The sequence below is a fragment of the Bombina bombina genome, chromosome 1 (genome assembly GCF_027579735.1).
Source record: "Bombina bombina isolate aBomBom1 chromosome 1, aBomBom1.pri, whole genome shotgun sequence".
In the NCBI taxonomy this organism is placed as follows: domain Eukaryota; kingdom Metazoa; phylum Chordata; class Amphibia; order Anura; family Bombinatoridae; genus Bombina; species Bombina bombina.
In genome coordinates, this window is record NC_069499.1 from 106,985,000 (window position 1) to 107,012,439 (window position 27,440).

General features: G+C 36.2%; 1 protein-coding gene across 1 annotated transcript; it reads left to right on the forward strand.

The window, feature by feature from the left end:
* Positions 1-410: 410 nt before the first annotated feature.
* EFCAB11 (EF-hand calcium binding domain 11) lies at positions 411-27,172 on the forward strand. The gene is made up of 5 exons (XM_053697570.1): positions 411-559; positions 2,961-3,056; positions 6,868-6,913; positions 8,833-8,934; positions 27,078-27,172. The coding sequence occupies exons 1-5, from the start codon at positions 491-493 to the stop codon at positions 27,170-27,172; spliced, it is 408 nt and encodes a 135-aa protein (XP_053553545.1). The 5' UTR covers positions 411-490.
* The last annotated feature ends 268 nt before the right edge of the window (positions 27,173-27,440 follow it).

Consider the following 27,440-nt stretch of genomic DNA (forward strand, 5'->3'; position numbering starts at 1 on the left):
TAAACAACGTTGCCATAAACATATTTATATTTAACAATGTACGTTAGTTAGTAAGAGTGCGGCTGCTGTAATCTATCTCAGCGTGTGTATAATGATAACAAGTATAGGGTAATGATTTTTATCATGGAAATACTGCGCTTTTACTGCAGCCTGTAGCTACTGATGCGCATATGTTTATCGTATTATAGGCGCCCTTTCCTTCTTTTAATTGCAAAACTATTATGTAGCTGAACAAATAATGGACACCGCTAGTCGCTACAATAATAAATTTATTTTTTGGGGTTTTATATTCAATAATTATGCGTGCGCCAGAACTACTTGTGTACCCTGATAGTCTCTGCTTTTTATCGTCGCATATGAAAGACGTCACAGCCAATCAGATGCCGCAATGCGAAAGCGCGGATGTTTTGGAACTGCTAGTTGCTATGGCAGCGCGGCCTGTTCAGTGTTCACCAGTTCATTATTATATGTGTCTGTAGTAGTCAGCGGTATGTTTGGCCTGGGAAGCCTTCGTCCGGAGCGGGTGGTCTCTGACTGTGATAGGAAGAAGTTTATGAAAGTGAGTTACACTCCGAGTGGTGAGACCTTCAGGCTGTAGGATTATGAATGTTTCACTCCAGCTATTGGCACGAAAGAGAAGCAACAGGAATCACTGACACATCAGTTACAAACTTATATGTATTTTCAATGACAAATTACCTGCCTGAGTGTATTAAACTGTTTACAAATATATCTGCCTTTATGTTGTCATTTTGAAATAGTTAAATCAATCTGAAACCACCAACTACACTGAACATTTCTATACTGCGGTATTGGCTTTAGAAAACATGTAAACGAGAGACAACAGCCGAAATAGACATCCAAGAGTGACCACACCATTTAAAATAGCTGTCCTGCAGTATCGTTGAAAATACCATTAATAATTAAAAGCTACTAGCTGATTGTCCCTTTCATATATCACATGCCCAGATTCATTGTTAGGAGTTGCTTGAGTGTCTTTACAAAAAAGTTTGTAATAGTGCACACTGCTACATAAAGGGATAGAAAAGTAAAAATAAATATGCACATTATACATAATCAATTAAACAATGTTGTGAAAGGTCTCCATGCAAAACACATATTAGAAAACACGTAGAACTGTAAACTTATTAGCCAACTTTGCTTTTTTTTTTGCAGTCTAGGAACCCAACCCTTTTAAAGTTTATGTGGATGTTGTAAGCTCAGTGATCTGTAGGCTGTAGGATCAGCTTCTGTCACTGGAGGGGAAATTCACAATATTCAGAGGTGGATTAGATGAACAATGAACAAAATAAATATTTATACTGTTAAAAAAGCTATTTGTAATGTGCGTAATGAAACATTTATGGCAAATTACAATTTTAAGTTTGGTGTCCCTTTAACTGAAATATGTTTGATAAATCTATCATGGTGGCTATTTCATAGGTTCCTATGATTTTTAAGTTATTTTTGCAGGGATTAAACACTCAGTTCTATTAATGCAATAGGGCAATTAAAAATGTTCTTGCATATTAGATCACATATGTATTGTACTTTGCATAAAACAATAGCCTAGATTCAGAAACACATTCTGCTCAGTAAAATCCATGGTTGCACAAGGTGGCCAATACATACAAGAACAGCTAGTAACATGGGAAACCGTAATGCCTATAAATATTTGTAGCTGTAAAATACATGTCTGGTGAAGTAGTCTTGCTGGATAGAAGAAAAAGTGTGTAAGGCAGTGTTTTTCAACCAGTGTGCCGTGAGAGATCCTCAGGTGTGCCATGGCAGACTGACAACAGTGTGACATATTTTTTAAATTTTGCTTGTTTTTTACTCCCAGTGCAGGGGTAGTTTGTAGGAGGCATGGCATAACAGCACAATACATACAGTATGTGTGTGTTTGTGTGTATGTGTACATATATATGCTGTATTAGGCTACAATGTGTGATTTTTTTTTAAATTTTGGGATGGTGGTGTGCCACAGGATTTTTTAATGCAAAAAAGTGTGCCACGGCAAAAAAAAAGGTTAAAAATCACTGGTGTAAGGGGTCTTGGCTTTGCATATTCCAAAACATGTTAGAGGCGTGGTTAGAATTTTTCACCTAATTACAAGATAGATCCTACTCCTTTGTTTATAAGTTTACTTTCAATGTGACAAGGGGTTGGCACAAATCTTTAAGAATTATGGTGTTGCTGTGATTTTTTTTCTGTTATATATTTATTTCACAAACAGGTTTTATTGAATTTAGGCCAATGTGTGTGCTCAATAATATCGCTAAAAATATACAGCAAATAGCAAAATATATTCAGCATTACACTGGTTGGTTACAAGAAAGCAAAAAATGCATATTAAAAGAATAGTTTATATTCTATATTTATAGATAATCTCATTTACCAAGACAACATTTTGAAATATACACATAATTAAAGGGTAGGTGAAAGTGTATTTTGTGGGACGCAAGATAACTATATCAGTTCACAATGTAATAGAAGACATTCAAAATACTTTCATCTGTTATGAGTTTTATTTCAAGAATTCCAGGGAATATTGGCATGCAGTGCAATGTAGATAGCCAAAGCTGTTTAAAGAGACATGAAAGGGGAAAATTAAAATTATGGAATGTGCTAGAACATTTTGTCACTCCACACAAAGGGGTTACACATATACTTGATATCAGCTCCAATGCAGGAATGCACTACTGGTCTGGAGATAAATACAGCTGGTGATTGGTGGATGCACCAATCTATGCTTCCCCTGATTGACTCATGTTCATCTCAGGGCCACTAGTTATCTCTCTAAAGCTGACTTCATATGTTTTGCCCAGATGAATAAACACACAGTTCTTTGCAATCAAAAGTGCAATAATAAAATGTTCTAGAACAATGTATTATTGACATTTTATGTCCATTTTAATAATCAAACCTTGTAATTAATACAATATATATATATCTCAAAGGTGTTTGAATCCTGTGATGAAGGCAGTAAAGGTTATCTCAGCAGAGAAGATCTGAAAGTGGCCGTGGTGATGCTATTTGGGTATAAACCTTCCAAGGTGACTTTTTTTTAATTTGTCAAAATATTTATATGATCCAGAATGAATATTGAAAAACCCTGTTTTAGTAGTCTAATTCTTCATTGCAACCACTAGATGTCAGCAGAGAGTTTCTATTTGGAATGCACCTGGTGACTTTTATATAATATAAATGTAAGAATACATGCTGATCAAGTTTAAATGGATATTAATTGAAGTCTACAAGTAAGATGTTTTATTTTGTAAGAGCACTTTATTTTTAAATTAATTCTCATTCATCACTATTGACCTGTGATATCAGTAACTAATTAAATGGATAGAAAAGTCAAAATTGAAATGTGCATAGGTGCTTTTCTAATTTCAAATAGAAACATTTTCACAATATAATTCCATTAGCAAAAATGCTTCTAGTAAAAGTTATTGTTTTTCAGCAGTGTACACACATATGCTTTGAGGGCTCGTACATTAGTATTCACACACCATGCCTTTTCAGAGTGCTAGTGCTGGTATGTATTGTATCTGTGAACTTAATTTGTCTCACACAAGCCACTGCTGGCTTTCTGAGAAGGTTTGGTGTTTGCATACTGGTGCACAGGCCCTCGCTGCCACCTAAAAAAGTAACAACTTTTACTAGAACCATTTCTGCTAATGGAAGTATATAGTAAAAAAGGGCAGTTATTCACATTTAAATGTTGACTTTCTTTCGCTTAACCCCTTAATGACCACAGCACTTTTCCATTTTCTGTCCGTTTGGGACCAGGGCTATTTTTACATTTTTGCGGTGTTTGTGTTTAGCTGTAATTTTCTTCTTACTCATTTACTGTACCCATACATATTATATACAGTTTTTCTCGCCATTAAATGGACTTTCTAAAGATACCATTATTTTCATCATATCTTATAATTTACTATAAAAAAAAATGATAAAATATGAGGAAAAATGGAAAAAAACACACATTTTCTAACTTTGACCCCCAAAATCTGTTACATATCTACAACCACCAAAAAACACCCATGCTAAATAGTTTCTAAATTTTGTCCTGAGTTTAGAAATACCCAATGTTTACATGTTCTTTGCTTTTTTTGCAAGTTCTAGGGCCATAAATACAAGTAGCACTTTGCTATTTCTAAACCATTTTTTCCCAAAATTAGCGCTAGTTACATTAGAACACTAATATCTTTCAGGAATCCATGAATATCCCTTGACATGTATATATATTTTTTTTAGTAGACATCCCAAAGTATTGATCTAGGCCAATTTTGGTATATTTCATACCACCATTTCACCGCCAAATGCGATCAAATACAAAAAATCGTTCACTTTTTCACAAATTTTTTCACAAACATTCGGTTACTCACTTAAATTATTTACAAACAACTTGTGCAATTATGGCTTGTAGGGTTAATTTTAGCTTTAGTGTAGTGTAGTAGACAACCCCAAGTATTGATCTAGGCACATTTTGGTATATTTCATGCCACGATTTCACCGCCAAATGCGATCAAATTAAAAAAAAAACGTAAAATTTTTCACAATTTTAGGTTTCTCACTGAAATCATTTACAAACAGCTTGTGCAATTATGGCACAAATGGTTGTAAATGCTTGTCTGGGATCCCCTTTGTTCAGAAATAGCAGACATATATGACTTTGGCGTTGCTTTCTGGTAATTAGAAGGCCGCTAAATCCTGCTGCGCCTCACACGTGTATTATGGCTAGCAGTGAAGGGGTTAATTAGGGAGTTTGTAGGGAGCTTGCAGGGTTAATTTTAGCTTTAGTGTAGAGATCAGCCTCCCATCTGACACATCCCACCCCCTGATCCCTCCCAAACAGCTCCCTTCCCTCCCCCACAATTGTCCCCGCCATCTTAAGTACTGGCAGAAAGTCTGCCAGTACTAAAATAAAAGGGTTTTAAAAAAAAAAATAATTTTTTTTAGCATATTTACATATGCTACTGTGTAGGATCCCCCCCTTAGCCCCCAACCTCCCTGATCCCCCCCCCAAAACCGCTCTCTAACCCTCCCCTCTGCCTTATTGGGGGCCATCTTGGGTACTGGCAGCTGTCTGCCAGTACCCAGTTTGCAATAAAAAGTGCTTTTTTGTTTTGTTTTTCTGTAGTGTAGCTTCCCCCACCCCCACACAGACAAACCCCCACCACCTTGCTGATCGTTTTTTTTTTTTTTGTTTTTTTTTTAATTTTTGACTTTTTTCAACATTTTTTATTTTCAACATTTTCTGTAGTGTAGCGGTTCCCACCCGCTCCCTCCCCGTGCATGCGCCCGCCCCCACCCTCCCGTGCACGCGTGCGCGCCCCCAGCCAGCCCCGCCCACGATCCCGCCCCCCTTCACATAACCAGGGCCATCGATGGCCGCCACCCGCCTCCCGGTCCGGCTCCCACCCACCAACGCAGTAAGCCACCGATCTCTGGTGCAGAGAGGGCCACAGAGTGGCTCTCTCTGCACCGGTTGGCTTACAAAGGTTATTGCAGGATGCCTCCATATCGAGGCATCACTGCAATAACCGGAAAGCAGCTGGAAGCGAGCAGGATCGCTTCCAGCTGCTTTCCACACTGAGGACGTGCAGGGTACGTTCTCAGGCGTTAACTGCCTTTTTTTCTGAGGACGTACCCTGCACGTCCTCAGTCGTTAAGGGGTTAAAGGGACACTGAACCCATTTTTTTTTCTTTTGTGATTCAGATAGAGCATGACATTTTAAGAAACTTTCTAATTTACTCCTATTATAATTTTTTCTTCGTTCTCTTTCTATCTTTATTTAAAGAAGAAGGCATCTAAGCAATTTGTTTTGGTTCAGAACCATGGACAGCACTTGTTTATTGGTTGTTGAATTTATCCACCAATCAGCAAGAACAACCCAGGTTGTTCACCAAAAATGGGCCGGCATCTAAGCTTGCATTCTTGCTTTTCAATTAAAGATACCAAGAGAATTAAAACAATTTTATAATAGGAGTAAATTGTAAAGTTGCTTAAAATTGCATGCTCTATCTGAATCACAAAAGAAAAAACTTGGGTTCTGTGTCCCTTTAAAAGGAGCTTTAGTTGCAGTATAGAAGTACAGTAGGTGTTTGTTTCTTCATTAAAATCTCTTCAGCCTTGGCCAGTCCTTTTTATTTATTTATTTTTAAATAATGGTACTTTTATAATTCTGGGGCAGTTTTAAAATTACCATTATTTTTTATTTATTTTTAAATAAGAGACTGGCTAAGGCTGAAGAGGTTAATGAAGATACAAACATATCTGTAATTTGCTAGGCTAAAGGAACAGAGATCAGAGTAATACAGACTCTTCCCCTGTTGCCATACAAGCTGGACCTGTGAGTAGTTTAACATAATCTGCTATTTGCATATTAGTAAACTTTTACAACTGCGCGTACTAGAGATTTGTTTGTTATATCTCACATTTTGTATGTTATACACATTATATATAATTTAATTTGTCAGTTAATTTATCTGTTTAATAAAGATTTCAAATGCAGTCTATCTAGAAAGAAAACTGCTACATGGATCATAGTTCAATAAATAAGAATTCCTGCACAAAGTGCATCACATGGTATTTTTCCTTTTTAAACATTTCCAGTTTAAAAATGTCAGTTCTTATAGATCATAATGGCTTAGAAAATAAAGCAAACCGTCACAGTTTTTAGGGGGTTTACAACCTTTTTTTTAATATAGCAAAACTTGTGCATCCAATATTAATGCATTTCTTTCCATGTACCATTGAATAAGCAGTTGGGTAATGCTGGATAACAATATATTTAGCAGATGGGTTTATGTACATATAAGCCCTTGATGAATTAATGATTTTTATTCTTATTTTAGGTGGAGATAGACTCCATGATATTATCAGCACAGACAAACTCTACAGGTAAATTGTCAAATCTGCAAATATTATTGCAAAGCAGAAGTAAGATTTCTTGTGTATTTACTGACTGTGGTGTTCATGCTTTTAATCCTGGGTTAAAGGGACAGTTTACTCAAATATTTTCTCCTCTTTAATTTGTTCCCAATGATCAACTTTTACCAGCTGGAGTGTATTCAATTGTTTACAAGTATTTCCTATACCCTTATATTGGCAGCTAAAAGAGTTGATTTAGCCTGTGTTATCCCCACCTATTCTAAAAGTTTATGGCCTTAGGTCCAAGCTATAGATAAACTGTGTAAACACAGCCAGCAGAATAAATTATACTCCCAGTGGGGTATAGAAGAGAAAAGGTAATAAAATGTTAATTTCCATTGTTCTATCCAAGTATTGGTCTTTGGTTTACGGACAGATATAAGATAACGATGCAGGTATATGTACACAGTGTGAGAAAGTAATGAGATTATTATTATCGGTTATTTGTAGAGCGCCAACAGATTCCGCAGCGTCTTTAGACCGCTGCTTCATAACTCGTGTTTCTGGCGAGCCCCCATACGGAGCTTGGTAAATATGCCCTAAAGTTATTACATTTTTGTGTCTTTATTTTTAAGAGGATGTCCTTGAATGTCTCTTGAAACGAGATAGGGACAGTTATTTGGGTTTATGCGTTTTTTCCCACAAACCATGGCTTCTCCAGACTCAACAGTTCTGAAATCACAGTACATTTGGATTTAGATTCTGCCCTTTATAAATATAGCCATAGGGCATCAGGACTGTAAGCAACAACTACTTAATTAAAATCATTGAGGTTGGAACAAAAAAACTAAATATCTGGCAGAAATACCTGCACATTTGGTATATTATGAAGCATCCACATATGTTTGACCTACTAAAGAATTTGTTTTTGTTTAGCAACTCAAGGTTACATATTCTAAAATATAAACTTATAAACAAGATTTAAACATTCAAACAGTAATTGTTTAACCATTCAGATCGTATCTTCTTTTTAGAAATAACCAAATACATCAAACCCTACTGTTAAAGGGACATGGTACCCAGTGTTTTCTTTCATGATTCAGATCAAATTGGAAAGTTCTCTTGTTTTCTATCTATTGCTTTGGTTTTTGGTATCCTTTGTTGATGGATCATAGATGCGCTACTGGGAGCTAAATGAATGGTGACTCAATGACAAGAGACATGTACAGTCACCATCTAACTAACTCCAAGTAGTGCATTGCTGCTCCCGAGCCTACCTAGGTATCTTTTTCTATAAAGGATATCAAGAGAAGGAAGTGAAATAGATGTTCCATCTAAATCATGAGTTTAATTTTGACTTTACTCTCCCTTTAAGGATGCAAAATAGCAGTTTCTGTTGAAACAAACTCTGCTGCTTCTAGTTGCAAATAAATCTGTCATGTTTATTACTTTTCATATTAAAGGGACTTTAAATACTTTGTGATTGTATTATAAAATGTTTAATTATGTGTAGTGAAAACCCTTTGCAATATTCTTTAATTATTTATTTTGTAATTTAACTGCTAATTGTGGGCTTTCTAATTCCTGTTAGAAGTGGACGTGCAGTCTCCAAAGTTGGTTGCCCACTCTATTTACCCATTTATAACATTTATTTCCTCCGCACAGGGGAAAACCTAGGTTTTAACAATGGTGGTGCCTATTTCTGTATGGACACAAAAGCTTTACTTTTTCAATATTTAAACAACTTATATAATTTAAAATAAATACATAGGGATATTATTCTCAGGCTATCATTTGCTTTGAAATGCATCATTCTATATAACATTTATTTAGTGTTTGATGTCTCTTTGTGTTTTTTTTTTCTTTTTTTCAAATATAATCAGTTGTCTAGATAGTGTATACCTTGTCCCCATTGTTTATATTTTTAAATATAAAATTTCTTTTTCTAGGTGTGAAGGTTCATGACTTTGTAAAAATGATGACTACAAAAAAAGCAGCACAGTTAAGCTTTGGAGAGCAGAGGCAAATCTTCTCTGTGTTTGATGCAAATTGTAAGTTTTTATTTATTTTCAGTAGTTTAGTAACATAGTAACATAGTAGATGAGGTTAAAAAAAGACCGAAGTCCATCATGTTTAACCTATACAAATCTAAAATACCTACAAGCTCCAGTTAAGCTTAAAGGGCCACTGTAAGTAAATATTTTCTATGCCTGTTACTAACTAACTACCCCAAATACGCTTTTTATCAATAGCATTTCATTAACATAGCTCTACCGTATGTCAGAAATCTTGTCTGCAAATTTAATTGTTTTCCAAACCCACTCCGTGGGTGTCCTTTGCTCTGTACCAATCCGTTTACAATACCTAGGTTTCAAAATGGCGCTTTAAACACAAAGTTATTGGTTTAAGTATTTTGAACACTCAGTGCTGAAAATAGTGGGCAGGATAACGTGACATCATCGCCAAATTAAAGATATAACTTTTAGAACGTTATGAAACTTTGTTTGGAGAAAATATAGGTCAGTAGGTTTTAATTAATGTTTATTAACTTTAATATGTTAGTTGTTTAGCTTAAAAATTATAACAGAAAGTAATCCTTTAAATAATGTTACTAAATGGTAACCCATTTAATACTAGAAATTATATCTATGAATTTTGTTTATAGACAGAAATGTATCCAAACAATTTTTAACTGTATCTAGGGTATTGGCATTCACTACCTCCTTTGGTAATGAGTTCCACAATTTTATTGCTCTTACAGTGAAAAAAAAAAGTTTTTGTTGCAGGAGATTAAATCTCCTTTCCTCCAACCTTAAATTGTGACCTCTTGTCACAAACAATTTTCTTGGAATAAACAGAGCTTCTGCCATCTCTGTATATGGGCCTTGAATATATTTATATAAAGTAATCATGTCACCTCTCAAGCGCCTCTTTTCTAAAGAAAACAGACCCAGTTTGGCTAGCCTCTCCTCATAGCCCTTCTCTGAACTTTTTCTAGTTCTGCAATATCTTTTTATGCAAGTAAACAAAAAAAAAAACAATGGCATTACTGAAGATGTGAGGACTACTGCCTAATTATAAAATCCACATTATTATTACTGTAGATTCAAGGATTGGTGCTGTGTACAATATTAAACAGAAAAAAGAGAGGTGGGAATTGGAGGGTAATACCCACCTAAGTATATACCCATATAGCACTCCGGAGTCCAAACACAATTAATAAAACGTTATTGTATTGAACAAAAAGGACAGATTTCTACAAATCTAGGTAGGTACTCTTGCTGAATAATTAAAATTTAACTTTTAATGGAAATAAACTTAAAAACAGGGTGCAACTTAAAATCACGACCAGGGGCCGAGTAAACGTGACGTGAATGGTATAATGCTGCCAGCGCAGCAATATATAATGATTTCAATGAAACCTTATTTATATTGACCAACTGTAAATTCTATCTGAGAGGATTAATAAAGCTGCTGTGTACTGTAATATCGATAAAGTCATAATCTTGAGTGTAGGGAAGATGACTTAGGTTACCTAGTAGGTTTATATATAATCTGTATCTTAACACATTTGTAACATTGTTAGAGAAGGTAGAGTCCACAATATATTATATATATTTTTATATATATATAAAGTAGAAGCAGCATGTGAAAAAAGGATCCAGTATGTATTCCAGTAGCTTCCAAGGCAGCAAAATAGCCAGCACCAGAGGGTAAATCAATCACCTTTTATTGAAATAAATACATGTAAAATGTATTTATTTCAATAAAAGGTGATTGATTTACCCTCTGGTGCTGGCTGATTTGCTGCTGTGGAAGCTACTGGGATACACACTGGATCCTTTTTTCACATGCTGCTTCTACTTTGGATAAATTAATTTGGCTGTGCACATTGATGTTGGTTATGCTAGTGAGTGCTGATCTTATTGTATATATTTATATATAGATATATATATATATATGTGTATATATATATATATATATATATATATATATATATGTATGTATTTATACGCTGAATTGTGTCAGCAATATATGTGAATACCGTTTGTAAATTCTCGACATATCATATTCCAAGGAATTCTGGATAATAATGTTAAATGCAATATAAACATATAACTCAGCAATGGAGTATTACCAGTACAAAACTGCGTACGACAATGTTAAAGGGACACTGAACACAAATTTTATCTATCGTGATTCAGATAGAGCATGACATTTTAAGCAACTTTCGAATTTACTCCTGTTATCAAATTTTCTTCATTCTCTTGGTATCTTTATTTGAAATGCAAGAATGTAAGTTTCAATGCCGGCCCATTTTTGGTGAACAACCTGGCTTGTTCTTGCCGATTGGTGGATAAATTCATCTACCAATAAAAATGTGCTGTCCAGAGTTCTGAACTAATAAAAAAGCTTAGATGCCTTATTTTTCAAATAAAGATAGCAAGAGAACAAAGAAAAAATGATAACAGGAGTAAATTAGAAAGTTGCTTAAAATTGAATGCTGTATCTGAATCACAAAAGAAAAAATTTGGGTTCAGTGTCCCTTTAAAAATTATTGACTGTAAATATTGGCTGGGTTCCTAGTTAGGTTTCATTGAAATCATTATATAGTGCTGCGCTGGCAGCATTAGACCATTCACGTCTACTCGGCCACTGGTTGTGATTTTAAGTTGCACCCTGTTTTTAAGTTTATTTCCAATAAAAGTTAAATTTTAATTATGCAGCAAGAGTACCTACCTAGATTCGTAGACATCTGTCCTTTTTGTTCAATACAATAACATTTTATTAATTGTGTTTGGACTCAGGAGTGCTATATGTGGGTATTACCCTCCAATTCCCCCCTCTCTTTTTTTATATCTTTTTTTTGCGATTGGTCCCCAGAACTGCACTCCATACTCAAGGTGAGGTCTTACCAAGGCTTTATATAGTGACCGAATTATGCTTTCCTCCCTTGAATCAATGCCTTTTTTAATACATGCTAGTATCTTATTAGCCTTTGAAGCCACTGCCCTGCATTGTGCACCCATCTTTAGCTTGTTATTTATTACTACTCCCAAATCCCTTTCCATCTTTGTTTGGCTAAATCTTGTCCCATTTAAATAATACTTTGCCTGCTTATTTTTACTTCCAAAATGTAGAACCTTGCATTTTCCCATATTAAATCTCATTTTCCATTTTCCTGCCTATACTTCTAATTTTTGCAGGTTCCTTTGCAACAAAAGCTCTTCCTGCTCTGACCTAATGACCTTACTTAACTTAGTATCATCTGCAAAAATAGAGTTGTCGCTATTTAATCCTTGCTCCAAGTCATTTATAAAAATATTAAAAAGAACAGGGCCCAGTACTGATCCCTGGGGGACTCCGCTGATTACCTTTGTCCAATCTGAGTATGATCCATTTACTACTTCTCGTTGCTCCCTATCTTTTATCCAGTTATTTATGCATGAGCTAACATTTTCAGCTATTCCCAGTCCCTTAATTTTGTGCATTAAAGGGACAGTCTAGGCCAAAATAAACTTTCATGATTCAGATAGAGCATGTCATTTTAAACAATTTTCCAATTTACTTTTATCACCAATTTTGCTTTGTTCTCTTGGTATTCTTAGTTGAAAGCTTAACCTAGGAGGTTCATATGCTAATTTCTTAGACCTTGAAGCCCACCTCTTTCAGATTGCATTTTAACAGTTTTTCACCACTAGAGGGTGTTAGTTCACATATTTCATATAGATAACACTGTGCTCGTGCACGTGAAGTAATCTGGGAGCTGGCACTGATTGGCTAGACTGCAAGTCTGTCAAAAGAACTGAAAAAAGGGGCAGTTTGCAGAGGCTTAGATACAAGATAATCACAGAGGTTAAAAGTATATTAATATAACTGTGTTGGTTATGCAAAACTGGGAAATGGGTAATAAAGGGATTATCTATCTTTTAAAACAATACAAATTCTGGTGTAGACTGTCCCTTTAATCTCTCATGTGGCACTGCATCAAACGCATGTGGCACTGTATCAAACGCCTTTGCAAAATCTAAGTATATCACATCAACTGCTTCCACTTTATCTATATTTTTACTTACTTCCTCATATAATCTAATTAGATTAGTTTGACATGATTTATTTCTCATAAAACCATGCTGATTAGAACTCATAATCTTGTTTACACGAATATGCTCATCAATATAATCCCTTCAAATATATTCCCCACTATTGATGTCAGACTAACTGGTCTATAGCTTCCTGGATCATCCCTGCTACCCTTTTTGAAAAGTGGCACCACATCCGCTTTACGCCAATCCTTTTGTACCATGCCTGAGGATAATGAGTCTTGAAAATTAAGAGTAGAGGTTTGTCTAAGTTCCCTTAACACCCTTGGTGTATTCCATCTGGGCCTGGAGTTTTATTTACCTTAATATTATCCATTTTTTCCTGATATCCTCTATACATAACCCAGTTAATGGTATGGGCTGGCATGTTCTATTTTGTTCCATAGTATCATCCAATGGTTCCTCTCTTGTGTATACTGAAGAAAAAAACTGGTTTAGTATCTCAGCCTTCTCCCTGTCACTGTTAATCATGCTACCCTCCATGCATTTTAATGTACCTATATTGTCTTTCTTAGATTTTTTGCTATTTATGTACTTAAAGAACCTTTTAGGCTTAGACTTAGAATCCTTTGCAATTAATTTTTCATTTTCAATTTTGGCTAATTTGATTGCTTTTTTGCATGCTTTGTTACATTCCTTATAAATATGGAATGTTGAGTCTGTACTATTTTCTTTGAATAATTTGAATGCCCTACGTTTTTTCCTAATTACTCTTAACACATAATTATTGAGCCACATTGGCTTGGATTTTTTATTTTTATAACCATATGGTATAAAAGTTGTAAATGTTATCCATTTATCCTCTGTATTTTTATTAGAGAATACTTTGTCCCAATCTATGTGTGCTTCTGAAGTTTTCTTTAAAGGGACAATCAAGTCAAAATCAAACTTTCGTGATTCAGATAGGGCATGCAATTTTAAACAACTTTCCAATTGACTTTTATCATGTAATTTGCTTTCTTCCCTTGGTGGTATTTTTGAAAAGCTAAACCTAGGTAGGCTCAAACTGATTTCTAAACCATTGAAAACTGCCCCTTAGCTCAGAGTATTTTGAAAGTTTTTTTACAGTTAGACAGTACTAGTCAATGTGCTCACTCCCGTGGAGTTATTTAGGAGTCTGCAGTGATTGGCTAAACTGCATGTCTATCACAGGCACTGAGATAAGGGGCAGTCTGCAGAGTCTTAGATACAAGGTAATCACAGAGGTAAAACATATATTAATATAACCGTTTGTTATGCAGAAGAGGTATAGGCCCTGCCAAGAATTGCACTGTTGTAAATCACCTTTTATTAAAGGGACAGTCTACAATAGAATTTTTATTGTTTTAAAAGATAGATAATCCCTTTGATTACCCATTCCCCAGTATTGCACAACCAACACAGCTATATCAATATACTTTTTACCTCTGTGATTACCTTGTATCTAAGCATATTCTGAGGGCACCCTAATCACATGACATTTTATTTATTATCTATTGAATTGCATTTAGTATTGTGTTGTGCTAAATCTTAAATAACTCCCCTGGCGTGATCACAATGTTATCTATATGGTCCATATGAACTAGCAGTCTCCTGTTGTGAAATGCAAATAAAAAAGCATGTGATTAAGATGCTGTCAATAGAGCCTTTAAAACAGGCAGACATTTAGAGGTCTAAATGTTATAAAGTATATTAATATAATACTGTTAGTTGTGCAAAGCTGGGGAATGGGTAGTAAAGGCATTATCTATCTTTTTTAAAGAATAACAATTTTTGTGTAGACTGTCCCTTTAAGGTGATCTACAAAACAGCTGCATTCATAGGCTTACAATGATAAGGAGAGGACAAATTTGGTGAGGAACTGACATAAGAAGGGTTAGCATACATTTTATGCATCCCTGAACAGAAGAATCTTTAAAGGGATGTTAAACACTTTCATTACTGTAATAAAAAAAGCACTAAGCAATTGCTTATACTTCAAAAATAATTGCAATATGTATTATTCATCAATTTTAATGGATTTTTTTTTTTTTTTACAATACATTTGTGCTTCCTGTTACAGCCCTACGCAGAGGAGGAATACCATTTGCAGGAAGGTTTATCTTAGCCTGTTGCCATAAAACTTCTAGGGTAGTGAATAGACTAGATAACAGGGAGTCAGATTTGCTCATGCCCAGAACTGACAGAATAAAAACTTAGGTTTTGAAAATTCTCTGCTCTTAAAATACTGGGGGCAGGGCTACATAGAGAATTTCTAAGTGCTAATTTTGCAGGAAAACAAGTAAGTTATTTGCAGTTTTTTACACAATCTTTTTATATTTACTTTAAGTTAACATATTTGTTTTTACCAAACAAGCACTGTATAATATCCCTTTAAGGAACGATTGAAACTTTGAAAACTTGGGGAGATTCTTGTGAAGTGAGACAGATCTCATTGTTTTATATAATCTATGAAAGCTGTCAAGTTTGCTTCGAAATACAAAATGCACTGAATGTACAAAAATTAATCATACAGTATATGCAAAACTAGACGTTTGTTGGGGTTTTCAGATTCTGCCCTGTTTTTGTTGTTGTTGTTGTTTTTTAATAGAAAATTGAGTAAGGTTTTACGTCGGGGAATTTAAGGGCTGTGTTTTGTGTGACCCTCATCACCACTAATCAAAAGAATAGACATCAGTAATTTAAAAGCAGTTCCACGTGCTTAGTCAGGTTTGTGTTTGCACACAATCTTTTAATTTTGAATTTTATTAAGAAACTTATGTGTGCTATTTCTTGCCTGGCTATGACTACTGGCAACGCCCGAAACGCGTAAGCCAGTGTGCCACGCTATCTAGCAAAGAAGATTTTTGACCGCTGTATATATTTCTTTTAAAGAAGATTAATAAATGCTATGTTTTACTTCAATTTTAGGAGCGTGTTACCTTTTTTTGATTTTCTCTATTTCTTGTCCTACTTAAAACTTTGCAGGAGCAATGAAACATATTTTTTTTTAACATAAAAAGGGTAATTAATAACCATTAAAATTGAACTGAATCATATTTATACACGTGATACATATTAGTTGTACTGATCAGTACAATTCCCACAAATGGTTGGTGGAAAGGGACACGCCTCTCTTAGATTGATAAGAAAAATATTGTTTATTCAACCAAGAAGTATCTATTTGGGAGGGGGGGGACAAGATATAATGTGTATGAAACAATGAAAATAATGAAGTACAATGTCATTTAAACGTGTATATATAACATCTTAGCATTTTTAATGAAATGATACATAATGGGAAACTGAAACTAAATAAATTTTTGAGGTAGAATGTTTCTTATGGTTACCCACCAATAATTTAAGGGACAGTCTTCTCCAGAATTTTTATTGTTTATAAAGATAGATAATCCCTTTAATACCTATTTCCCAGTTTTGCATAACCAACACAATTTTATTAAAACACGTTTTACCTCTCTGATTACCTTGTATCTAAGCCTCTGCATAGTGCCCCCTTATTTCAGTTCTTTTGACAGACTTGCATTTTAGCCAATCAGTGCCCTCTCATAAGTAACTCCAGGTGCGTGAGCACAATGTTATCTGTGGCACACCTGAAATAACACCCTCTCGTTGTGAAAAACTGTCAAATGCTTTCAAATAAGAGGCAGCCTTCAAAGGTTTAGAAATTAGCATATGAGCCTACCTAGGTTTAGCATTCAACTGAGAATACTAAGAGAACAAAGCAAATTTGATGATAAAAGTAAATTGGAAAGTTGTTTAAAATGACATGCCCTGATTGCATGCTCTAGAGCTTCCGGAGGAGGAGGAGCACAGGTGTGTGTTCAGGTGCTGCACCTGTCCTGATTTCTCCTACCTACAAGCTGTTGGTGTGGAACCACGCCTAAAAACCCTCTAGTCTAGGGTGGCTTGTACTGCTGAATATCACCGCTGCTGGAAACTCCATAGTGCCCTGACATTGCACTAAATAGCTGCATATAGCAGCCCTGAAAAAGGACCTCTCATCACAGTAAAACTAATATCCGTTAAAAAAAAATAAAAAGAAAATGCCTGCTGTCTCACAACCACTTTATTAACCCGGGGTAACCCAAGAAAAAGTGCTCAGTTAAACCAACAGGCAAGCTAAATCCCCGATCACTGCCGAATAAGTTGAAACGGAGGACGGAGCTGAGAGGCGCTGCACTTATCATAAGCTGTGTGGTCACTGAGAACTTACTGCTCTCCTGAGTGCAGCTTTACTGAATACCTAGGAGTTGGAACTGGAGTTACCTGTGTATCGTTCCGGCATTGTGGCTAGCTCAGTAGGTGTGGATGGTGTAGCCCGCTGTTTTTCTTTTCTGCATTTCTGCGCTGAAGTGGCATTCCCCCTCCCACCGGTGCTGCGTGAGGGGGGGCCACTGCTGGAGGAGACGGGTCGATCCCTGGTGCAGGGCTGGTTCCGGGAAGGATAACGTGGAGCTGTTGGAGCGGTAATTGTGGATGCCTTCCCTCCCGCCTCTGCCTTCTTTCCTCTGCCACTTGCCGAGGTGTTGAGACTCAGGAGTATTGTTGATGTCGGCCGATAAGAGTGATTGTGGCAGCATTTGAGTCACACCCTTGAAAGTAGCTGACCGGCTTTTCTGAAAAAGTCGCAGGAGGCGAGGTTATTGGTTTCTGTGTAGCACAGCCTGCTGACTTGTTTCCCGGCAATTGTTGTCCCCCTGACCTGGAAGACGCTCCCCTTCCCACCGATGCTGCGTGAGGGGGGGCTGAGGTTGATGACCGCTGGCTATCTCCTACTCAAACCTTGGGCTAATGGTTCTGGGTAACGTAGAACTCCTGAGATAAAATCTGCAGTTTTGTTCTCCCTTTCAGCCGCCTCTACCCTGGAATGACTTGGCTCAGTATTGGACCCTTATTAATTATTCTTTTTTTCCTTTGCTGGGGTTTGCACATAAGAGTCTATAAGCGATGATAGCAGGCCTGACCTTGTTAGAAATAACGGATATTTGTTTGCAAGCACTGTATAACATCTAAATTTGTTAGATCTGTTCTCTTTAGCTGCTACTTACGATAAGTTAAAACTTAGAACATCTTAGTTTCTAAATGGCATTTATTTTCTCTTGAAAGTGCATGTTGTTAACTTATAGCAGCAAAATGTGAAACATTGTATTATCTTATTTCCTGAACCATTTAGTTTGTTACTAATCAACTGGGGGTGTTTTGCTTGTCTGTCTCTCAGACCCACAGCAAGTGTATCTTGACACCGGACCACTCTATGTAGCTCTGTTTAAGCTTTGAAGTCACATCCAGCGGTGTTAAAATATACTATGAGTACTGGCCTTAAAGAAGTAAATTATATTTAGATTAGGGGTGTGTTTGACCCTGATATAAGTAACGGCTACTGGCCTATAAGTGCATTATAATACCTAAATTTGTTAGGTTTCTCTTCCTTAAATTTTGTATTTTTGGCAACTTAAAACTTAGAACCCCCTACTCTCTAACTGGAATATATCTCTTCTAGAAATGGTATGTTGTTAATCTGCAGCAGTAAAATGTGAAACACTGTATTATCATATTTCTTGAACCATTCAGAATGCTACTAATTGACTGGGGGTCTCTTCTGTTTTTTTTTCTCAGACCCACAGCAAACGTAGTATAATATTGGATTACCTTATATAGTTTTGCTTAACTCTTAAAGTCACATCAAGTTCTGCTAAAACATATTACGAGAACTGGTCTTATAGCAGTAAATTATACTTAGTTTAAAGGTGTGCTAATAGCCTACAAGTAATCTGGTGTGCCAGACACACACAGGTGAAATAATCTGAGTACCAATTAGTTCAAAAGTACCTTAAAAGCTGAGTTCTTCCTAAAAATTACAAAACATTGATCTGATGGCCTAGGACTGGAGATTTGGGTTGTTAAACACTGTTTTTTCTGTTCTCAATTGAAAATTTAAAACGGTATATTAATTTCTATTGAGGGCTTTCCTAAAGTTTGTGGGCTCTACAGCAGGACCCCTTTTCTGTGATATGATATATTTTATCTTGTCACCAGCATGACTGAACCTGACTCACTTAGTTCACGGTTAATTTTTCTTGGTTCTCTCTCCTTTTAGAGGAGAAGATATCATTAAACAATACACAAAAGTCTGCACTTTTCTTTTTCCACATATCCCTCACATCTCTCTCCCCTTCTTAGTAGATTAGTCTGTCTTTTTTTTTCTGTTCCCTATCACAATCCACTCCCACTATTTTATGGATAAATTTCTACACACACAATCTCGCACATCACCTTCAGTCATGTCGGCCAGACAGAGGGATAAAAAACATAAACCTAATATAGAGCCTGTGGGTGAGCCACAAATGGTAACCCAAGAATCGTCAAATTTACCTGATTCTGCTGATACACAGTCCCTAGTTTTAAATATCTCTGCTGCTCTTGCACCCAAGTTTGATTCACTTAGAATAGAAATATAAAAAGAAGATATTGCGCAGCTAGCTGCAGAAGTCAAACAATTCTCTGAAATGTTCTCTGAAATTGAACAGAGAGTCTCTGACTTAGAAGATCTCACTCTAGCTCAAAATAGTAAACTAGAAGCTACTTCCTCAGCCCTTGCTAAATTGCAAAATAAAGTAGAAGACTTGGAAAATCGCGCTAGGCGCAATAACTTGAAAGTAGTGGGGGTACCTGAGGGGAAGCAGTTTGAGGATTTAAATAAATTCATAACACAAACACTACCAGCATTGTTGAACATACCTCAAACGCAGCCAGTTATAGAAAGGGTGCATAGGATAGGGCCATCACCTCTATCTAAAGAAAATATGAGGCCAGGATAAGATTACATTTTTACAAGCCTTTCGTAAAAATCAACCTATATTACTAGAAGGTACAAAAATCCTTTTATTTCAAGACTATGCAGCTGAAACTGCCTCAAAAAGAAGGCAGTTGGCTCCGGTATGCACTAAGTTTATACAGCAAGGCCTGCGAGCGACAATCTTACATCCTGCCAGGTTACGACTTGTGTGTAACAACACTCTGCATTTTTTTGACTCTGCCCATACGGCAGAAACTTTTTTCACCAAAAACTGCACACCTGAGCAGTTGAGGTGATATACTATTTAGTTTTTTTTCCCCTTGGTAAATATTAGAATAGATTTGTTATTTCTTATTTATTCTCTAAGATGGGCCCTTTTCAGCAAATGGGCAACATACGGCTCAGGTGGATTAGTCGTATGTTTTGGGGTTCTTCTTTTTTTCTTTTTTCTTCTTTTTTCTTCTTTTTTTTTTTTTTTTTTTTTTTTTCTCTCTCTTCACCATCTTCCCTTCTGGAGCATAGATCCCTATTATAATGACTGGGATTAAGTTTACCTCATGGAATATAGGAGGGCTAACCTCTCCTATTAAGAGAAAAACGATAATTTCCTATTTGAAGAAAATAGGTACTGCTATTGCTTTTCTACAAGAAACCCACTTAAAGACTCAAGAAATTCTTAAACTAAAATCTTCTTGGGTTAAGGAGGTCTTTTTTTCACCTAGTTCTAGCCGAAAAGGCGGAGTTGCTATTCTTCTGGGTAAAAAACTTAAATATGAGATAATACAAAGTGAATCAGATGAGGAGGGGAGATATATCATACTGAAAATTAAGATTGCTAATGTTTTGTAAACTTTATGTAATGTATATGCTCCAAATGTTTTTAGTCTCTCATTTTGGGATACACATCAGGCCAGGCTCATGACATGTGCAGAGGGTTTTTTAATTTTAGCTGGTGACTTTAACATGGCTCCCCAATACCCAATTGATAGAATGAGGCAGCAGCCATTAGTCAAAAAAACTAAAAGAGATAATCTCGAGGCAAAGTTGTTCTCCAGAATCTTTTCTAATTTGAGAGTTAAGGATATTTGGAGGATATTGAATCCGGATACGCGTGATTTTACATGTCTCTCAAAAGCACATAAATCACTGTCACGGATTGATTTATTTTTGGTTGACGAAAGACTTTGTAAACACAAAGTATCAGCTCAAATCTTGCCTATTGTGGTATCTGACCATGCTCCAATCTGCTTTGAGATTTATGCGACTGGCCTTTCACATATAAATAATCGGTTTTTCTTTCCTAAATATTTGTCTGCTGATTCTGGATACAGAGGCTTCCTCGAAACTAAGTTTCAGGACTTTGCCTTGTTTAATGCGGAGGCTAGAGCCCGTCCTTCTTTGTTCTGGGAAACTGCTAAAGCAGTGCTGAGGGGGGAAATTCTGGCATACACTATTAGGCGTACCAAGAAATTTAAAAAATGCGAAAATGAACTTCTTCGCGCAGTTACAAATGCTTATAACTCATATTTATTAGAAAAGACGCCCCAGAAATGGGGTAAATATATTGCTGCATTAGAAGAGAGAGATTCATTCTTACTATATAAATCTACTCAGCAGGAAGTTCGGTTTTCTGCGAAATTCTACAAATATGGGAACAAGACGGGAAAACTTTTGGCTAGAATGTTAAGGCAGGACTTAGGTTCTCAGTTAATAGATTCCCTAGAAAAAGAGGGACGGTTGTTTAGTTCCTCTCAGGATCTTGTTCAAATTTTCTACGATTACTATAAGGGAATATATTCCCCCAGGACCTCTGACTTCACAGAACGTCGGAAATTCTGGGGAGAAATCTCTTTTCCAACATTAACACCTAGCCTAATTAAGGAACTTGAATCCCCCATTACGGAAATAGAAGTTGCAAAGGCAATTAATAATTTGGCACATAACAAAGCACCCGGTCCGGACGGAATACCTAATGAGTTTTATAAAATGATACCCTCCACTGTAATACCTGATTTGACCTTATTATTCAACCATATATATATAGAGGGAAATGAACCCTCATCTAATTTTACAGCCTCATATACGTCTTTAATTTTAAAAAAGGGTAAAGATGCAAGAATGGTCGAGTCATATAGACCCATAGCTTTGATGAACACCGATTATAAATTGTTGACTTCGATTCTCGCCCAGAGACTCCAGTCCCTTCTTCCCTTGATTATTAGCCCAGATCAGGCTGGTTTTATGAAGAATAGGAACTCTGCGGCTAAAATAAGGGAACTCCTGCTTACCTTGGATTACTTTTCGAATGGTGCGGATGCTGATCATTCAGAGGAGGGAGGCATTTCAGACTTGGCAATTTTGGCTATCGACGCCGAAAAGGCCTTTGACTCAGTTTACCATGATCATCTTCTATTTTCATTAGAACAATTTGGGCTTAAAGGTAAATTTGCTAAGTTTATTGAAAAACTTTATCGTACAGCCTCCACAAGAATGATAGTAAATGGCCAGTTATCCCCAGAAATAATTCTGCATAGGGGGACTAGGCAAGGGTGTCCCCTTTCCCCGCTTCTTTTTAATATTGCTATAGAACCTTTTGCTATAATGATAAGACAAAGACTGGAGGGGATTGGGGTGGCTGGGCGGGAGTTGAAAATAGCATTGTATGCTGATGATATTCTTATTTATCTCTCTAATTTACGTAGAAATTTACCTATTCTCTTATCAACTATACAACAGTTTGGTTCCTTCTCAGGATATAAGGTAAATATAAAGAAATCTGAACTTCTCTGGATAAGGCACACTGACTGTTCTCCTATAAATGTACCCTTCTCCATAGTGAATGACTCTTTTAGATATTTAGGTATAAATGTCTCAAGTAACCCTGATTCCTGGTATTCTTTGAACATTCTTCCTGTGTTGAATAAGGTCAAATCAGTTTTTAAGAACTGGCAGACTCTACCCTTGTCCTTGTCTGGATGAATAGCAGCTTATAAGATGATCTTATTACCAAAAATTCTATATGTCCTTCAAAATATTCCTTTGATTTTGAGAAAGAACGATTTAAGTCTATTTAACTCACAACTCCGTTTTTTTCTGTGGCAAGGTAGGAAATCCAGAATATCACTTGCAAAACTCTCCTTTCCAATAGGATCCGGTGGCCTGGCTTTACCTGATTTACGAGTATATAATTATGTATTCTTGGTCCGTATTCTAGCAGATTGGCTTTTTGCTCATAATTATGTTACAAATAATGACTTAGAGACCAGTATTTTGTACCCTTTTTCACCCATTGCGTTGATTCATCTCGACACTACTCATATCCCACCCCAAGTTAAACGCTATAGATCCATTTATAATATAATTTTAGCTTGGAGAAAGATATGTACTTTGCTAGGAATAGAACATCGGGTGTCGAGTTTCCTAGGTTTTTTGGGGAACCCACAATTTCAGTCAGGAACACCATCTTCAATCTTTTTAGAGTGGAAGACCCAAGGGCTTGTGAATGTTCTTCAGATACTTGATATAAAAAAAAGATGTGTGAAATCATTTGATGCTATTAGGGTGGAATTTAATATCTCCCAGAAATTTTTTTTTGCCTATCTTCAGGCTAGACACTATGCTATGAAGTTAGTGAATGAGTATGGCTGGAATTGGTCATTGGGGCACATAGAAAACTGGTTCATTCTGGCAAAAAATAGACTTATGTCAATTTCTCCATGCTATCTGATTATTGTCTCCGACAAGGGCACAATTAATCTTGATAAAATTGCTATTAATTGGGCCACATTGATATCTCAGGAAGTAGAATCTAAAATACCTTCTCTCTCAATTCGAAAGGTTACTCAAACAACCCTTTCTGCCACATGGAGAGAATCTCATCTGAAGTTGTTACACATGACATACTTTACACCAGAAAAAGGAACGAAATGCGGCAGCACGAACTTTATTACATGTCCCAAATGTTCGTTTCCCTCCGCAAACCTCCTGCACATGTTGTGGACCTGCCCTAAAATTAAAAACGTATGGTCCAAAGTCCAATTTTGGCTTTGCAAGATACTAAAGCTCTCATCATTAAATTTGATAGGCAGACACATAATTTTTCTCTTTCCTGACCCAGAAGATAGACAACTCAATGTGAAGTTTATTAATATAACTATATTAGCTGTTAGATATCTTATCTTTAAAAAATGGAAAACGCTTACGGTCCCTAGTATATCAGAAATTAAAAACTGTTTAAAGAAACAATGTATTCTTGAACAATATAATATTAGTGCTGATAATGATGTCCATGTTGTTAAATTCTTTCTTAAATGGTCAGCATTTATAAAAGTTTTTTCTTCCACGGAAATTGAATATTTGATACATCCTTTACGTAATTCTGAACTGGTTCTGCTGGGGAGATGGTGAAGGGGTGCTTCCCCTTTTTTTTTTTTTTTTTTTTTTCTCTTTCCTCCTTTCTTTTTTGTTGTTGTGTTTATTTTGTTTATTTTTGTTGTTCGGGGGTATTGTGTTGTTTTTCTATGTAAAAATAAAAACCCAACAAGGTATAGAATATCACGAAGCATAATATTATTATCTGGGTTAATCTTTTTCTTTGTATAAATCACATCCAAAGAGTTGATGGGTACCTATAACATAGCATTGAATGTGGAATAATTTATATACTATATGTACACTTGTTATATCCAAGCTATGGTTTGGAAAAAGTTTTACTTTTGTTCTTATTTAATGGCTATGTCTCTTTTATTACTTTATGATTGTTATGGGTCCTTGTTGGATATAAATAAATATTTAAAAAAAAAAAAAAATGACATGCCCTATCTGAATCATGAAAGTTTAATTTTGACTAGACTGTCCCTTTATTGTTAGAGGCTTAGCTGAGCTGTACTTTTAGTGAGTACCTGTCTCCTATATTTGATTTGACTAAAATATATAGTGATTATGTTTTAAAGGGAGGAAGAGTGTGAAATACTAATACATTATAATAAAAAACACATGAAAAAACACTCTGCGCTAATAAATCCTCACAGATGATCATAAAATAGGTGAACAGTTGATGTATATACACAGATATAATACAAAAAAACAAATATGACTCAATGGTATACAAACAAATACCGAAATGGATCAGTCACAAGCAGCCCTCTGTGCGTCCTAATAGATGTGGCAGAGATGGAATACAAAAAGAATATTAGGGCCAATGTCTAGTTTTTGCCGGTACAATACCTCTCCCACTTTGCTCCGAATGTAAACCGCTTTTGGGGTTATAGGTACCGTTTTCTTGTAGCTCCTCTATCACATCGTTCCTCCTAGTAGCATACACGTTGAATCGGAAACCCCAATGACGTGCAGTCTCAGCGTGTTGATCCCAGTCACCGGGTGATGACGTCTATGCGCGGTATGTGCGATCCGAACGGTGCAGCTTTAATGATGCTAAGTTCTTTCTTGCTCAGTCGATGTTGACATGAAAAACAGAAGAGGACAAAAAGCACAACACTTGAATCCTGGTTGCGCTTTTTGTCCTCTTCTGTTTTTGTTAATATATTATAATGCATCCCTCACTGGCAGCCAGTACAGAGAAATGCTGAGAATCTTCACACTTTTCTTTCCTTAAAGGACCACTATAGTGTTTAAATGATATGCTCTAACTTGTATGTATCTCTGGACACAAAGGTGCAACGTTGGGAACACTGTCTAAAGAAGCAGACATAGATCTTTTAGTGTCGTTGGGTTTTTATAGCTTCTAGGTGATGTAAACAACATAAGATCCTAAGAAGGTAAACACAAATATTATCTTTAGAGCCAATATCTGACATGCCCTTCAGGCTTGCCGGAAACAGCAGTTATAAAGCAGTGGTCTTAAGACCACTGCTCCTTAACTGGTCCACCGCCTCTGAGGCTTCAGACATCAATCCGCCCGATCGTGTACGATCGGGTTAATTGACACCCCCTACTAGCGGCCAATTGGCCGCGAATCTCCAGGGGGCGGCATTGCACAAGCAGTTCACCAGAACTGCTTGTTGCAATCTTGGTATTCAGCAATGTCTGTCGCTGAGCGGATCATGACGGACAGACATTTGATAAATCAGCCCCAGTGTATTCTCTTAGCAATATTAGTTACCACAGTGTATTTAGCATTGTCTCATCAGGTATACAGTAGCTTCCACTAGGGAAAAAAAAGACCAATATGTGGCTTGAGATAGTAATCGTGTTTGTAAATCTTTCTGTAGGGGCTCCATGATCTAAAGCTCTACACTCAGGCGAGATGGTTTAAGAACTTTATTTAGTACTGTGAGGTCTCTCAAAGAATTTAACATAGACAAATGTTAGCTGGAGAGCTATGCAGGGTTCTGAGTGTAAAGGAAAGACACCTACATTACAATATAATCCTCAGAAAAAGCCCCCAAAGATTTTGTGTGATTTCTCTTCATGCCCGGTGAGTTTTTTTTATTGTCCGGCCTTAGGGCAGCTGCTGAGTCTTGAAGCTTGTTTACCCCCCCCCCCCCCCTTTATTCATAATCATACATCAGTAAGTGTTTTTAAGCATTTCTGTATAGAGAGTGGCATATTTCGGATGAAGAGGAGATGGGAAACTAGAGTTTTCTCACCAATGCTTATCAGTAAGCTGATGTAGAAGGAGCATAGTGTGAAATGCTTAGCTAATGAGTAAAGTGTCAGATGGTAAGGCCATGTCATGTGCAGTAGCATGAAAAGAAATGGGTAACTAGCTATACTCTATAGAGGCTACAATAAAAAACAATGAACCTGAAAAAGTTTGGATTTTTGGTTTCTCTTCATTATTGAGTGCTGCTATGATTGGTCACATAGCCTTTTTATGTTTTTAGCTACCTTTGGTGGTTCTTAGTAAGGGAAATGATGAAATTAGTTCTATAAGCAGTTTGTGCCGCAATGTGCCTTTCCTAAAGCCTCTTTCTATCTGCCTTTCTTCTATTCTATAGGCACAATTCATCTTTGTCTTCATCACTCCCATGCTTTCCGCATCCTCCTTGTCTCTTCCTCAAATAAAATGTTTAAATTAAATAAATTCACGTTTTTTTTTTAAATACTTCATTTTGCTGCATCCATAGTTAAAGGGATGTGAAACCCACATTTTTTCTGCAATCATGCAATTTTAAGCAACTTTCTAATTTACTCCTATTATCAATTTTTCTTTGTTCTCTTGCTATCTTTATTTCAAAAGCAGGAATGTAAGCTTAGGACCTGGGTAGCACTTGCTGATTGGTTTGTAAATGTAAAAGCTGTTATTTTTTTTTTATAAAAAATTTATTTGTTCCCTGTACTGTTTTCTTTCTAGGCCGTGGATTTCTTACAGTTGAAGATTTTAAACGCGCTTTTAGATACGTGGCCCCACACTTGAATGAACAAACAGCTGTTGAAGCTTTCAGGTAGGATTCATTGTAAAATAAAAAAGGTATTTTTTCCTAACAAGATTGCATAATAAGTGTATTGTTGAGTTTACTTATGCTGATCTATAAGTAGGCTGTATAGCCCTGGAAGTATTTATGACAGTATAACCTTAATGTCTGCCCTAGCCGTCAGTAGTTTAGCAAAAGCTATAAAATATTTACTGCTTTGCTAACAGGAAGACATGTAGTATTGTAAGAAATACACACAGTTTAATTAAGTTTAATTTGGCTATAATTGAAAATGGTATATC